This window comes from Bacillus rossius (genome assembly GCF_032445375.1).
Source record: "Bacillus rossius redtenbacheri isolate Brsri chromosome 4 unlocalized genomic scaffold, Brsri_v3 Brsri_v3_scf4_2, whole genome shotgun sequence".
NCBI lineage: Eukaryota > Metazoa > Arthropoda > Insecta > Phasmatodea > Bacillidae > Bacillus > Bacillus rossius.
In genome coordinates, this window is record NW_026962011.1 from 25,403,018 (window position 1) to 25,420,572 (window position 17,555).

The 17,555-nt window shown below is 37.3% G+C and overlaps 1 protein-coding gene across 1 annotated transcript in view; it reads left to right on the forward strand.

Moving 5' to 3' along the window:
* The window catches only part of LOC134541804 (G-protein coupled receptor GRL101-like), a 192,567-nt gene that overhangs the window by 90,858 nt on the left and 84,154 nt on the right, over window positions 1–17,555 (forward strand). The window contains exon 10 of the mRNA XM_063385496.1: window positions 916–1,038. Within this exon, the coding sequence (XP_063241566.1) occupies window positions 916–1,038 (123 nt within the window). The remainder of the gene's footprint in view (window positions 1–915; window positions 1,039–17,555) is intronic.

Sequence of the window (17,555 nt, forward strand, 5' to 3'; positions counted from 1 at the left end):
CAGTGGCTTGTGTCTGCAGACGTGAGTGGTGTGAGTGGCTTGTGTCCGCATGCGTGAGTGGTGTCAGTGGCTTGTGTCAGCATGCGTGAGTGGTGTGAGTGGCTTGTGTCCGCATGCGTGAGTGGTGTCAGTGGCTTGTGTCAGCATGCGTGAGTGGTGTGAGTGGCTTGTGTCCGTATGCGTGAGTGGTGTCAGTGGCTTGTGTCCGTATGCGTGAGTGGTGTCAGTGGCTTGTGTCTGCAGACGTGAGTGGTGTGAGTGGCTTGTGTCCGCATGCGTGAGTGGTGTCAGTGGCTTGTGTCAGCATGCGTGAGTGGTGTGAGTGGCTTGTGTCCGTATGCGTGAGTGGTGTGAGTGGCTTGTGTCCGTATGCGTGAGTGGTGTCAGTGGCTTGTGTCTGCATGCGTGAGTGGTGTCAGTGGCTTGTGTCCGCATGTGTGAGTGGTGTCAGTGGCTTGTGTCCGCATGCGTGAGTGGTGTGAGTGGCTTGTGTCAGCATGCGTGAGTGGTGTGAGTGGCTTGTGTCCGTATGCGTGAGTGGTGTCAGTGGCTTGTGTCCGTATGCGTGAGTGGTGTCAGTGGCTTGTGTCTGCAGACGTGAGTGGTGTGAGTGGCTTGTGTCCGCAGACGTGAGTGGTGTGAGTGGCTTGTGTCCGCATGCGTGAGTGGTGTGAGTGGCTTGTGTCCGCATGTGTGAGTGGTGTCAGTGGCTTGTGTCAGCATGCGTGAGTGGTGTGAGTGGCTTGTGTCAGCATGCGTGAGTGGTGTCAGTGGCTTGTGTCAGCATGCGTGAGTGGTGTGAGTGGCTTGTGTCCGCATGCGTGAGTGGTGTCAGTGGCTTGTGTCCGCAGACGTGAGTGGTGTCAGTGGCTTGTGTCCGCAGACGTGAGTGGTGTGAGTTTCTTGTGTCCGCAGGCGCAGTGGCGTGCGGCGAGGGGCGGCGTAAGTGCACGCGCGGCGGCCAGTGCGTGCCTCTCGAGCTGTGGTGCGACTTCTTCCTCGACTGTCCCGACGGATCCGACGAGGCGAACTGCGGAGGTGAGTCTTCGACACCTCCACCAAAGAACCTCACTTAAACACCTTCCAGCAATCATCATTCCCCGAAACCCTCCCCAAACAACCACTCCTGAATAACCTCATCAAAACAACCTCCCCTTAGCACTATAGATTAAACCCCCTCCTCAAACAATTTTCCTCTAAACACCTTTGACCAATCATCATTCCCGAAAACCCTCCCCAAACAAACTCTTTTGAATAACGTCACCAAAAAATCCCTCCCATTAATACCAAATATTTAATACCTTCCCTCAAACACTAACTTCTAAACCCTTCTTTTAAACTTCATCACAAGAAACCTTTTTCCAAACAACCTCTCCCGAATAACCTCACAAAAACACCGTCCACTAAACACACTAGATTAAACACCATCCTCCAAACCCCTTCATAAAAACCTACTCCGCCAATCAACCTCACCCTAAACTCCTTTCCCAAGATATTCTCCAGGGAACAATTTTCCTTCAGCACTTTCCACCGAACATTATCATCCGAACGTCTATATCCTAACACCATTCGCCCAATCAATCTTAGCCAAGCACCGTCGAGATTTCAGTGGTCAGTCCCAAAAGTACTATCAGGCTTCTTTTTCAGACTTCCCGCCACGTAGCTACTTGTGAAAATTAAAAGCAAAATAATGCCAGTGGCTCGTGGGACTTGAGGACGAAGAAAATATATCTTTCACAAGATATGTATCTCGTCGTTTTTCTCATTTTATTCCCAAAGCACAGCGCATGTGGCTGTCCCCCACCTGAGCGACTGCTCGGAGCTGTGGCGAAACATCGTGTCGGACAGGGACAAATAGAGGAAGCTTTCACTTCAACTCGGAGCGCAGGGAAGGTTTATAAGACTCCGAACGCGATGTCTGACGATTCAGAGTGACACTTGTTACTACTACCTCCGAAGGAAACGGTAAACATCAGCAAGCTACGACCCGGATGTTGCCAGTCAACTTCAATGTAAATTGATTTTTTTTTTTGGTAAATGAAACCGATTATATTCACGTAAAATTACAGATAATTTCTTTTAAATTGTAAATTTAAATGTAAACAAAACTGTATTAAACCAAATTCTAAATTCGGATTCTTACCCGGGTAATTTTTGCTTTGTGTTGTCTCAGTACCGCCAGTAGTTGAAGTCATTTATAAACCTTTCCCGAAATAGCTTTACAGTAGCTTATTAACTGCGCACATTAATAAGCTTAGAAAACCAAATATAAGCCCAATTATTGAATATTCAACTTTATTTTCCATCGTTTAAATACTTATGCTTGAATGAAACACAGATAAAAATATAAAATTATGGTTCAACTTTCGTAAGTAATACTCAGTATTATTGCGAAAAACGTATTTCGTAAATGCAAAAAAAAAACCATATCTATGTGTTGTACAAAGCTACATTGTATTTCTTGTATTACTTCAAACTATTTCCTGGCGATGGTTTCCAAAGGAATATTTTGTAAAAGTACATAAAATATTTTTCTGTTTGTTTGAATAGCGGTACATTGATGTGATATGCCGTCGCGATCATTTATTGTAGCTTACCCTTCATGCTGGTTTACCAACACGTGTTTAAATATTTGCACCCTTACCACGTGATAAAATTAAACAATAACCCTAAATGCTTTATCTCACACGCCACGTTTATTGCTTATTTTCTCGTTATTACTATTACTTAAGGGTTTTTTCTGTAAATTTAATTGAATGCTTCTCTTGTATTTGTTATTATGTCACTAAAATTCTCAACGGATATTCAATAAGTGTTATTTAATGGGTGTAAAGCATTGCGGAAGTGATAGTAATTAGCAACATTTACACGAATTTTTACACCCATTCTGTTACACGCAGTGAATGTCTGTTGACAAAATATGAATTTGTCACAGATTTAAAAAATGTAAGAGAGGTATTGTGTTAAAATTTACAGAAATAGCCCTTAGAGCAAAGTTTTACCATAGAAATGAAAATTCTAACTCTTTTAGAGTGAGTGTCTTAAAAGTGATTGGTAATGAACTGTCTCTCAAAATACATCATAATTTCCATATATATACATATATATACATATTTATACATATATATACATATATATACATATTCATACATATATATACATATATATACATATATATACATATATATATATATATATATATATAGAGAGAGAGAGAGAGAGAGAGAGAGAGAGCAGAGTTCAGCTTAGTAATAGTTAACCTGTCTACAATGTAGTGATGTTTCACGTTGTGATTGTCTGCTGACTCATTTTTTTATATGGACAGTTAGTAATAGATTTTAAACACTGAAAAAACCCTTCCTATGCGAGCGATCGCGTTGTTAAAGAAATTGTCTCAGTGGACACATAGCTTTTAATTTAGTTTATAGGAAAGTTCTATGGGAAAATTTGGTATCGCACATTTGGTCCATGTGTGATTTAAAATATATACCATCAATTTGATAGGTAAATTTTAGGACACCATATATTATTGAAAGATAAACTGGGAATAAAACAATTCAGAAACAATTAAAAATTTGAGGATCAATAAATGTATAAATTTTCTATATTTAAAAACAAATAACTACCGAAATGAATATCTAGGTAAATTGAAATACACATGATTATATTTTTGAATATTTTATCAATGTTATACAATCCCTGACAAATGAACTAACAATACACTTATTAAGAGTCCAATGTGTTAGTTCTTATGTTACATGTTGTTAGTATGTTTCTTAATAATTTAATCCATGACTATAATCAAATAATAGTCAAAAATAATAAGTTCAATTAAGTTTAACTAGCCAAAAATTTAAAGCAACTATGAGAAAGCTCTTAATGAATGAATTCCTGGGAGATAATCTATACTAATATTATAAAGCTGAAAAGTTTGTTTGTTTGTTTGAACGCGCTAATCTCAGGAATCACTGGTCCGATTTGAAAAATTCTTTCAGTGTTGGATAGTACATTTATCGAGGAAAGCTATAGGCTATATTATATTATCAATAACATTAGAGATCCTTACTAAAAGTCCAATTAAGAATCAAATGCGTTGGAGGGGGTTAGATACAACGTGCAGTAAACGTACGTAGTGTGTGTTACAATGCCGCAGGTGCTAGAAATTTATTTCCTATTGCCTATTAACATTGTTGCCACGAACTAGATGCCTTATCATTCTTAATTTTCCCATACAAGTAAAAAACACCCGTGTGATATTAACAACGAAGCAATCAGTACCCTCATAAGAGTTCAATTAGCATTTTAATAATTTTTATTTCTTTAAATCGCAAACCTAAACTATTGTTTTTTCCCTCTCTTTGTGTTTAATTTGTTTTTTTATTGCCCTTTTTTCAAGTATTTATATATTTTACAAACTTGAAACTTCACAGTAATGTTCCTTATGTTACGCAGGATGACATTTTCCGAAAATTAGATCCCATGGGTGGTTAAAACCAGGCAACAGTGGGTACTTTGTCTGCATGAGAACAGATTTTGCATTGTTCATGCCTTCTGCGTCTCCATGGCAACGGGCATCGCGCGGCAGTGGCGTACCCACAAGGAGGGGCATGTATAATGAGCGGCGCAAGAGTGATCTGCCTGTAGACTGCCGTAGCGAAGTACGGGTACATCAGTTGTACGTTGCGTGCACGAGTCGGGAAACCATCGGTGCTATTCATTTTCTCTCCGGTACATTATACAGCATTGTAATAAATTTTCACAGAATTTTTTTATTTGCCATTACTGTAAATGGGAGATGTGGCTTAATTTTTTTCCATTAGTATAGCCGTGCGAAGCCGGGTCGGGCAGCTAGTAAATAAAAATAAATGTGGTAAAAGCAAGCAAATTAAAATAATAATAGATCCAATTGATCGTCAGTATATACTATCAGCTGCTAGATCTTTAAACCAATCAGAATAGTTATTTCAGAACTAATGTATACTCTAAAGTCACTACAAATACTCTCACAACTATTCATAAGACCTTAAATAATGTTTACATTTAAATTAATAACACAAAATTACGATGATGTGCTTATTATTAAACATTGGTAAACCATTAAATAAAAACAAACTGAAAAATTTAATTTTATACATATTAAAAACAAGACTCATAAATTTTCGACAAGATCTTTAAGAAAATATCAAAAACCAAATCATAAACATAACATTAGTACAAAAAATCAAAAGAACGTCAACCTTTGTAGTGAGATAGAATAAGTGGAAATACGAAACAAAACTTTAAAGCAAGTAAGATCATGTGACTGTGGGTATAAAACTTCTCACAGTGCGTGCATCAGAATCGGGAAATCCTCAGAAAAAAACAAATATACAGCGCCCAGCTTTGTAACAGATATTCGAATGTAAGAGGGTCTGGGAAACCACTGAAAATTAAAAAAAATATTAATATGTGGAGATAGATAAAAAAAAATTCATACGAATATTACAAATAAAAATAATGATATGGATAAGTGGAACAAAGATTTCTGAGAACTAAATAATTATTTTTTTGTTCCAGATAAAATACATAAAATAGTTATTTGGTTTTCACTGTATTAATATTACATTAGTAGTATAGTTTGGCCGGAGCTCGGACAGGGTCCAGGGTGTGGTGTCTGTGGTGTTTTCCGCCATCTTGGTTTGTGACGTCACGGCGGCCATCTTGGATTAGTGTAACGGGACACACCGTAACGGTACATAGTGTAACGGGACATAACGTAACGGGACAAGGACATCACGGCGGTCATTTTGGATCCGCCATTTTGGATGACGTAATTATGTTCTCGAACATTCCGGCGAAGTTTTTTCCGCCATATTGGATGATGACGTCACCGTTGCAATTTCCGTTATGGCCGCCATCTTTAACTTTTTTATTTATTATCCGATTTTAATGAAATTTTTTTAAAAATTATAAAAAAAATTAAATAATAAAATTTTAATAAATTATTTATAAAATATACACATTAACGACACGGAGCTCGAAGTCCTCGGTTCGAACCCGACGAGTGCAAAAAGAAATAAAAATGGCGACCGATCCTTCCCTCACAGTGGACACAGGCAGACTGACCCCCACCACTTTTACCAATGCACATATACCATCAGGTAGTATGACGTCATGTCCGCCATCTTGAAATTTGGACGCTATCTTGAAAATCTTTATTTATTATCCGATTTTAATGAAAAAAATTCCAAAATTCATTAAAAAATTAACGTATTTGAATTCTGTTTTAATATATATCATTGTACGTCCTTGGTTCGATTCCCGGCGAGAGTAAACGGTCGATCCTTCCTCCATGAAAGCTACCTAGACTGATCTAACACCAACAATACCAAGGTATATATCGTCAACTGGTATGACATCATGTCCGCCATCTTGTCTTCATCCGCTGGAGACCACCATCTTGTTTTCGTCTGCTAGAGTGTGCCGATACCATGTAGTATAATTATCTGGTCACCATACTTTTGTCCTCAACTGTTTACATTGAACATTGACCTTGACCTTGAACTTTGACCTTGACCTTGACCTTGAAAATTGACCTTGACCTTGAAATTAGACCTTGACCTTAAAATTTGACCTTGACCTTGAAATTTGACCTTGACCTTGAAATTTGACCTTGACCTTGAAATTTGACCTTGACCTTGAAATTTGACCTTGACCTTGAAATTTGACCTTGACCTTGAAATTTGACCTTAACCTTGAAATTTGACCTTAACCTTGAAATTTGACCTTAACCTTGAAATTAGACATTGTCCTTGAAATTTGACTTTGTCCTTGTTGACCCTCATGGATCCGACATTTTATGTTCAGTACATGCTACCAGGAGCTACCACCTGCTGGAGTACGCCATCTTGTGTGTGTGTGTACTTGCATTATAGAGTACATTTCCATCTGGATAATTTTATTCTAACCCGCTACAGTGCAGTAATCATTTATTATGGAGGTGCCCCCCACCATCTTGAAAATCGGCCGCCATCTTGAAATCATGTAATAATGTAGCTAGAAAAGCGGGAAAAAATCCAAAATTCATTAAATAAATTTTTAATCCATATAATGATTGATTGGATCGACTAAGGTCCTTGGTTCGATCCCTGGCCGATACAAAACAACTTTAATTTAAAAAATCTAAAAAGTGTTATGTTTGAGATAGTAAAAACACCACAAGTTCTTTTAATAAAATTTTATTACCTAAATTCAATACACTACTACAAGTAAAAAAAAACACTCACAAATTACCAAAGCCTTTTGGATTCCACGATTCAAACAGTCTTCTTATTGTACGGACTAAGCCTCTTATATGACTTTAAATGTCTATCCGATCCGTTCATCACCACAGCCAGAGACGGACTGAAGTTCATAGCACTTACATATAGTCTCATTAGCCGGTACAACACATGAGTCAAATCAATAACCATGTTCATTATACGTCTCGGAGCATTTTTTATAATGACGATGTAAGCTATCGAGACGTGAAATTAGTTTATTGCACTTATTGCACTGAAATTGTATTCTTTGAACATTATTAGAACAACCGCTTCTTTCATGTCTGCGAGCATTTGAGGTGATAGTAAATGATGCACCACAGTATTTGCACTGATGCGAAGAACGATCCTCATTAATTGAAGTATTCAATGCTGATGAAACTTCAGCTGATGGTGGAACAGCACATATCGAAGTCTCCTCCAGTGTTGTCAGAGGCGTTGCCAACGGGATCTGCTCCAACATCGTCGGCGCCGACGTCATGGTTCCCGTAGTCGATGGTACATCCTCCATCGAGTACGACGTTAAAGTCGGTAAAGATGCCATCGAAGTCTCAAGAACAGCCAATTACACGTCTTATACACCAGAAGAAGAAACAAACTAGGTGATACGTACACCGTCGACGGCAGTAACAAACTGAGCGTCCTCCTGTCTAGGACTCGTTTATATACATTAACAGGTTTGAATAATACGCTAGTCAAATCAAGAACAATTTACTAAAATACTAGAGTCAAAACAGCATTAAAAAAATAGAAGCACCATCAACAAAAAAGGAAGCACATTTGGAAGCACCTTCAAAAAAGGAAAAACAATAGGAAGCACCGACTACGAAAAAAACAGCACATTTGGAAGCACCGTCATCGAAAAGGCAGCACATTTGGAGGCACCGACTACGAAAAGGCAGCACATTTGGAAGCACCGACTACGAAAAGGCAGCACATTTGGAAGCACCGACTACGAAAAGGCAGCACATTTGGAAGCACCGACAACGAAAAGGCAGCACATTTGGAAGCACCGACAACGAAAAGGCAGCACATTTGGAAGCACCGACAACGAAAAGGCAGCACATTTGGAAGCACCGAATACGAAAAGGCAGCACATTTGGAAGCACCGACTACGAAAAGGCAGCACATTTGGAAGCACCGACTACGAAAAGGCAGCACATTTGGCAGCACCGACAACGAAAAGGCAGCACATTTGGAAGCACCGACAACGAAAAGGCATCACATTTGGAAGCACCATCATCGAAAAGGCAGCACATTTGGAAGCTCCATCAACAAAAAAAAAAGGCAAAAAGGAAGCACAAGTTACGAGATCTAAGTCTTAGTTAGAAATCAGAATACAAGAAATAAAAACATTATATTCTTTTAATTTAAATTATTTATTTTATTGCTTTACATTATACAAATGCAAGTAAATAAGCCATTATTGTATGTAGCCAGCATTCCTCAGTTCCTTGAGTATGAAGGATATTTCTTTGATGCACGAATAGTTTCCTGCACAAAGCGAACCATGTAGAAATCTTAGCCGGTCAACCAATATGTTTGGATCTTTCCATGATGTGTAATCAATCTCTTCTACCACCATCTTCCTTGCACCTTTATAAATATTATGATCTCTGGTGTCTTCCGTTTTACCACCAACCTCAGGGTAACTTTCATGTTTGAGACGGTGATCATCACAAGCTTGATCAGATTTATTTAATATATCACGTCGTTTCCACCGTTTCGGTCTCAGGACACCGCCACATTCTTCGATCTTGGCAGCTTTAGGTGCTTCATCATAGTCTATGTCTTTGTCAACAGCCTCAGAGTCACTGTAACAATCACCGTAGAAGGAATCGTCTTCACCCAATTTACCGTAATAATTCGATGTTGATGATGTTGAAGTGTCTTCATCGTCTTCATGCTTCCTTTTTAGGAGTCCATCATTTTTACAAAGTAGGAAAGATCTACTTGAATTCGGCTGGAATATATTCTCACTTTTCACGTTAAGGATTCTTCCATTGTCTTCATTCTTCCGTAAATCATCAACCTCCTTCAATTTAAGTTCTTTGTCGAGATCGGAAGAGCCAAGAAAATTATTGTCGTAATGCAGATCACTCTTCCTTAGGATGGTAGATTCATCGTTGTCCTCTAGCTTGTACGCAGGCTTGGCGCTACAAGTTCCGCCATGTCTTTTTAGGCTCTCTCTCCGCGTAAACGACTTGCTACATCGAACACAACTTATCATATTGCGCAGTGGATTTTTAACACAGTCATTCTTCTCGTGTTGTCTTTTATTCTTTCTCAAGATAAACTCTTTACTGCAAAACTTACACCTATGTTCTTTCGATACAGCGTCAGATTCCAAATCAGAATTCATATTAGTTACTGAGACTAATGCCAGATACGATTTGAGTGTTTTAAATTAGATCCAATACTTAAATAGAAATTTTTTCATATTTCATCAGCGAGAATTAATATATCTCCTGCGAAAGTACTTTATGCATGTAGTTCTGCTTTTCAACAACAGATGTCGCCACATGTTGCTTGCAGGTAAAATATATTTAGTTCTTTTATGCGGGATGCGGGATGCTCACTAACGATCGCAAAAGAAGGATGTCTTCGCTAGACTCCAAGGAAAAGGAAGTTCGTCTTGCATGTTGGTGCTCCACAGATGTCTCATGGCATAATATTAATTTGACTGAGTAATGATATGTGTTAATTCCACCTTATAAAAATATTGCAAGTTTTGATTTAGTAGCAGAAATTATCGAATTAAATGTAACTCCAAATAAAATGACATGTCTCATTTTACAAAACAAAATCCATGCAGAGAGCGGTTTCTCAGAATAGTCAGAAACACTTGAAGAAACCACAGGAATGATTGCAAGAAAACGGGAAAAACCATCAAAATATTGACAAGAATAATCAGGAGCACACGGAGAAAACCATCAAAATATTGACAAGAATATTAGGAGCACACGGAGAAAACCACCATAATATTGACAAGAATAATCGGAAGCACACGGAGAAAACCGCCACAAGTTTTCTTTGTTATCATAAAATTACAGAAAAAAATTAATAAATAAAAAAAACACAAGAAATTCAAAAACTGATTATGCTAGCTTGTGAACTTCTCATTGTTGAGCAAAGATAGAGTTCTAGTCCAAGCCAGAATCAGTTTTTGAATTTGTTGTGTTTTTTTATTTATTAATTTTTTTCTGTAATTTTATGATAACAAAGAAAACTTGTGGCGGTTTTACTCCGTGTGCTTCCGATTATTCTTGTCAATATTTTGATGGTTTTCTCCGTGTGCTCCTGATTATTCTTGTCAATATTTTGATGGGTTTTCCCGTTTTCTTGCAATCATTCCTGTGGTTTCTTCAAGTGTTTCTGACTATTCTGAGAAACCGCTCTCTGCATGGATTTTGTTTTGTAAAATGAGACATGTCATTTTATTTGGAGTTACATTTAATTCGATAATTTCTGCTACTAAATCAAAACTTGCAATATTTTTATAAGGTGGAATTAACACATATCATTACTCAGTCAAATTAATATTATGCCATGAGACATCTGTGGAGCACCAACATGCAAGACGAACTTCCTTTTCCTTGGAGTCTAGCGAAGACATCCTTCTTTTGCGATCGTTAGTGAGCATCCCGCATCCCGCATAAAAGAACTAAATATTATTTACCTGCAAGCAACATGTGGCGACATCTGTTGTTGAAAAGCAGAACTACATGCATAAAGTACTTTTGCAGGAGATATATTAATTCTCGCTGATGAAATATGAAAAAATTTCTATTTAAGTATTGGATCTAATTTAAAACACTCAATTCGTATCTGGCATTAGTCTCAGTAACTAATATAAATTCTGATTTGGGATCTGACGCTGTATCGAAAGAACATAGGTGTAAGTTTTGCAGTAAAGAGTTATCTTAAGAAAGAATAAAAGACAACACGAGAAGAATGACTGTGTTAAAAATCCACTGCGCAATATGATAAGTTGTGTTCGATGTAGAAAGTCGTTTACGCGGAGAGAGAGCCTAAAAAGACATGGCAGAACTTGTAGCGCCAAGCCTGCGTACAAGCTAGAGGACAACGATGAATCTACCATCCTAAGGAAGAGTGATCTGCATTACGACAATAATTTTCTTGGCTCTTCCGATCTCGACAAAGAACTTAAATTGAAGGAGGTTGATGATTTACGGAAGAATGAAGACAATGGAAGAATCCTTAACGTGAAAAGTGAGAATATATTCCAGCCGAATTCAAGTAGATCTTTCCTACTTTGTAAAAATGATGGACTCCTAAAAAGGAAGCATGAAGACGATGAAGACACTTCAACATCATCAACATCGAATTATTATGGTAAATTGGGTGAAGACGATTCCTTCTACGGTGATTGTTACAGTGACTCTGAGGCTGCTGACAAAGACATAGCCTATGATGAAGCACCTAAAGCTGCCAAGATCGAAGAATGTGGCGGTGTCCTGAGACCGAAACGGTGGAAACGACGTGATATATTAAATAAATCTGATCAAGCTTGTGATGATCACCGTCTCAAACATGAAAGTTACCCTGAGGTTGGTGGTAAAACGGAAGACACCAGAGATCATAATATTTATAAAGGTGCAAGGAAGATGGTGGTAGAAGAGATTGATTACACATCATGGAAAGATCCAAACATATTGGTTGACCGGCTAAGACTTCTACATGGTTCGCTTTGTGCAGGAAACTATTCGTGCATCAAAGAAATATCCTTCATACTCAAGGAACTGAGGAATGCTGGCTACATACAATAATGGCTTGTTTTACTTGCATTTGTATAATGTAAAGCAATAAAATAAATAATTTAAATTAAAAGAATTTAATGTTTTTATTTCTTGTATTCTGATTTCTAACTAAGACTTAGATCTCGTAACTTGTGCTTCCTTTTTGCCTTTTTTTTTTTTTTTTTGTTGATGGAGCTTCCAAATGTGCTGCCTTTTCGATGATGGTGCTTCCAAATGTGCTGCCTTTTCGTTGTCGGTGCTTCCAAATGTGCTGTCTTTTCGTTGTCGGTGCTGCCAAAAATGTGCTGCCTTTTCGTAGTCGGTGCTTCCAAATGTGCTGCCTTTTCGTAGTCGGTGCTTCCAAATGTGCTGCCTTTTCGTATTCGGTGCTTCCAAATGTGCTGCCTTTTCGTTGTCGGTGCTTCCAAATGTGCTGCCTTTTCGTTGTCGGTGCTTCCAAATGTGCTGCCTTTTCGTAGTCGGTGCTTCCAAATGTGCTGCCTTTTCGTAGTCGGTGCTTCCAAATGTGCTGCCTTTTCGTAGTCGGTGCTTCCAAATGTGCTGCCTTTTCGTAGTCGGTGCTTCCAAATGTGCTGCCTTTTCGTAGTCGGTGCTTCCAAATGTGCTGTTTTTTCGTAGTCGGTGCTTCCTATTGTTTTTCCTTTTTTGAAGGTGCTTCCAAATGTGCTTCCTTTTTTGTTGATGGTGCTTCTATTTTTTTAATGCTGTTTTGACTCTAGTATTTTAGTAAATTGTTCTTGATTTGACTAGCGTATTATTCAAACCTGTTAATGTATATAAACGAGTCCTAGACGGCAGGACGCTCAGTTTGTTACTGCCGTCGACGGTGTACGGATCACTAAGTTTGTTTCTTCTTCTGGTGCATAAGACGTGTAATTGGCTGTTCTTGAGACTTCGATGGCATCTTTACCGACTTTAACGTCGTACTCGATGGAGGATGTACCATCGACTACGGGAACCATGACGTCGGCGCCGACGATGTTGGAGCAGATCCCGTTGGCAACGCCTCCGACAACACTGGAGGAGACTTCGATATGTGCTGTTCCACCATCAGCTGAAGTTTCATCAGCATTGAATACTTCAATTAATGAAGAGCGTACTTCGCACCAGTGCAAATACTGTGGTGCATCTTTTACTATCACCTCAAATGCTCGCAGACATGAAAGAAGCGGTTGTTCTAATAATGTTCAAAGAATACAATTTCAGTGCAATAAGTGCAATAAACTAATTTCACGTTTCGATAGCTTACATCGTCATTATAAAAAATGCTCCGAGACGTATAATGAACATGGTTATTGATTTGACTCATGTGTTGTACCGGCTAATGAGACTATATAAGTGATATGAACTTCAGTCCGTCTCTGGCTGTGGTGATGAACGGATCGGATAGACATTTAAAGTCATATAAGAGGCTTAGTCCGTACAATAAGAAGACTGTTTGAATCGTGGAATCCAAAAGGCTTTGGTAATTTGTGAGTGTTTTTTTTTACTTGTAGTAGTGTATTGAATTTATGTAATAAAATTTTATTAAAAGAACTTGTGGTGTTTTTACTATCTCAAACATAACACTTTTTAGTTTTTTTTTAATTAAAGTTGTTTTGTATCGGCCAGGGATCGAACCAAGGACCTTTGTCGATCCAATTAATCATTATATGGATTAAAAATTTATTTAATGAATTTTGGATTTTTTCCCGCTTTTCTATCTACATTATTACATGATTTCAAGATGGCGGCCGAATTTCAAGATGGTGGGGGGCACCTCCATAATAAATGATTACTGCACTGTAGCGGGTTAGAATAAAATTATCCAGATGGAAATTTACTCTATAATACAAGTACACACACACACAAGATGGCGTACTCCAGCAGGTGGTAGCTCCTGGTAGCATGTACTGAACATAAAATGTCGGATCCATGAGGGTCGACAAGGACAAAGTCAAATTTCAAGGACAATGTCTAATTTCAAGTTCAAGGTCAAATTTCAAGGTCAAAGTCAAATTTCAAGGTCAAGGTCAAATTTCAAGGTCAAGGTCAAATTTCAAGGTCAAGGTCAAATTTTAAGTTCTAGGTCAAATTTCAAGGTCAAAGTCAATTTTCAAGTTCAAGGTCAAATTTCAAGGTCAAGGTCAAGGTCAAAGTTCAAGGTCAAGGTTCAAGGTCAAGGTCAATGTTTAATGTCAACAGTTGAGGACAAAAGTATGGTGACCAGATAATTATACTACATGGTATCGGCACACTCTAGCAGACGAAAACAAGATGGTGGTCTCCAGCGGATGAAGACAAGATGGCGGACATGATGTCATACCAGTTGACGATATATACCTTGGTATTGTTGGTGTTAGATCAGTCTAGGTAGCTTTCATGGAGGAAGGATCGAACGTTTACTCTCGCCGGGAATCGAACCAAGTACGTACATCGATATAATCAAATATAATTCAAATACGTTAATTGTTTGATGAATTTTGGAATTTTTTTCATTAAAATCGGATAATAAATAAAGATTTTCAAGATGGCGTCCAAATTTCAAGAGGGCGGACATGACGTCATGCTACCTGATGGTATATGTGCATTGGTAAAAGTGGTGGGGGTCAGTCTGCCTGTGTCCACTGTGAGGGAAGGATCGGTCGCCATTTTTATTTCTTTTGCACTCATCGGGTTCGAACCGAGGACTCCGAGCTCCGTGTCGTTAATGTGTATTTTTTATAAATAATTTATTAAAATTTTATTATTTAATTTTTTTTTATAATTTTTAAAAAAAATTCATTAAAATCGGATAATAAATAAAAAAGTTAAAGATGGCGGCCGTAACGGAAATTGCAACGGTGACGTCATCATCCAATATGGCGGAAAAAAACTTCGCCGGAATGTTCGAGAACATAATTACGTCATCCAAAATGGTGGATCCAAAATGACCGCCGTGATGTCCTTGTCCCGTTATGTTATGTCCCGTTACGTTATGTCCCATTACACGGTGTCCCGTTACGCTGTGTCCCGTTACACTCATCCAAGATGGCCGCCGTGACGTCACAAACCAAGATGGCGGAAAACACCACAGACACCACACCCTGGACCCTGTCCGAGCTCCGGCCAAACTATACTACTTACATTAAATTAAATATGTTATTAGCATGTCAATGGTTACTTTAGCCATTGTATTGGACCAGACATTTTAAAACAGTAAATATTTTTTGCGTTATGTAAACTAATCTGTCTTTTTTTGCCAATCTCATTTTTTATTCTCATAATATACATCGTATTTTTAAATTATTTAACAGATTATCCACTGTTTTATGAGTATGAGTTATCAGATAAGTATTTTTGTATTAGTTTTTAGTATTTTTTTTCAAATGATTATTCGTTTTAAATTATAAGGCATCCGCAGTAATCGGAAAGTTTAGTATTTAATACATTAGTATAAAATAAAAGCAGCCAATAACACTCTCTCAAATATGCTGATTACTCCTGTAGACTTTTAGGCTACTTCATGTAACATACTACACGTCAAAGATTTTTCATCATATTTCTGTGAAATTTTAGATTATACTGATATTCAGAACAGTTAGCAAATAAAAATAATCCGCGGTTAAAAATTTTACAGCTAATAAAGTCTAAATATTTAATCAAAACACGCTACGAGAACAGACATTATAAAAACTTCACTATGAGTTCATTTTAGAATAATCAGAGCAAATTTGAATTTAGTATTAAAATAATCACTCAATTTATTACAGAAGTAAACAATTATGTTTTTTAGTTAAGTTAGTATCAAACTAAGTAAATTAGTCATTAATTGGGTAATGTTTAAACCTTTAGTAAATAAAATCGATCGTAGCTGTTTTACACAAATATTAAGAGTAACAATTGAAAATAACTTAAAATCCTTATGATAAACTGTCACATGCCCATAAAAGTTTGGAAATTCTGTGAAAAGTACAAAAATATAAATAAAATATTATATACCCTTGTTAAATATTAATTGTTATATATTAATTAAATATTATTTAATAAGGGACTCGGAGCAATATAGGTTCTGCTCCCACGTTGTAGACTTGCTGGCTGAGACCATTGTAACACGCAGTAAACTTCCACGTATTATATTTACGACTAAACTCTCTGTTTCAGCAGTGATTCAAACTGGCGTTCGATTAATTCCGCAATTGCAGGCAGCGATTCCACTCTGCATTCCACCCGTAGCCCATTATCTGGATTTCCGCCGTGCGCGATCCCACTAATCAAAACCACTTAACCGAAGAACGGAATGTCACGTCCATTCGATGATTGGCTCTCTAGTACACTCCGTGAGGAAACCATCTCTGTGGAGAATGCGCAAGCTTTTTGATGACCCCATGACGTGACGTCAGCCAAAATTGGTAAAATTTTGAAGTAAAAAAAATATATTGGCAGAATTTCCCCCCGCCATATTTCTGGGAAGTTAAAACACGTTAGTTCCCGCGTTCGCATTGAGACGTGCTGTTGTTTACAAGGAATAAAACTGCAAGATAATTGCGTCTTTACTTCTTACTTCAGATGAAACTAAATTCTAACCCAAAATAAAAACAATCACTTAATTTAGGTATTAATCCACGCCGTACCCTATGTTACAGGTGGTAAATAAAATTACCAAATATTTAATTTTTCCGTTACATTGACACTAGCTAATTCTCAAAAATTTTAAATAATGGTTTTAAAAATTATTTTAAAAAGCTTATGTCATAAATATAATTATTTTGAAACATGGCTCCTGTTACGAAATAATTATAGTTTAGCGTAACTACTGACTACCAAGCTAGTTTTATTTTTTAGGTATATTCCGAATAATGACCACCTATTTTAGTCGTTACTACGATGTGAATTCCGGAATATTTTCACAATATTTTTTTGTTTCGTAATCCATAAACCCAAAAGCCATCGTCAACTAAAAAGTTTGTATCTAGCATACATGTATCACATTTTAATAACGCGATATATATGACACAATTAAATATTGTAGCCGTTACCATGGTGTGACTTCAGAAAATTTTTATGTAATTTTTCGTTTCATCGAATAGACCCCAAAATCATCGTCAACTCAAATGTTTATTAATGTATATATATATATATATATATATATATATTTATTTATCAAATTTTTACGGACACGATACTTCCCTAATTTTGCACAAATCACTTCCAAATCAACATCTGAGAAAAGGGGTAGAAAGGCGAGGGTATTTTGAAAAACGTAAAAATTGCTAAATTCCCATAATATGAAAAACATCACAACCGTTTGAACGTAATATAACCCGTAAGAGTAATGCTAAAAACGTTTATCAAAGTAAATTTTTGATATGACCTATCTTAACTACAAGGGGTGGAAAAACCAAGGTTTGGAAGTCAGAAATATCCATTACTAAGTACATTAATAAACGCACTATTGAACCCGTTCAAATTATTTGTAATTTGTATCTAAAACTGTTGTCCAAAACATTTTTGAAGA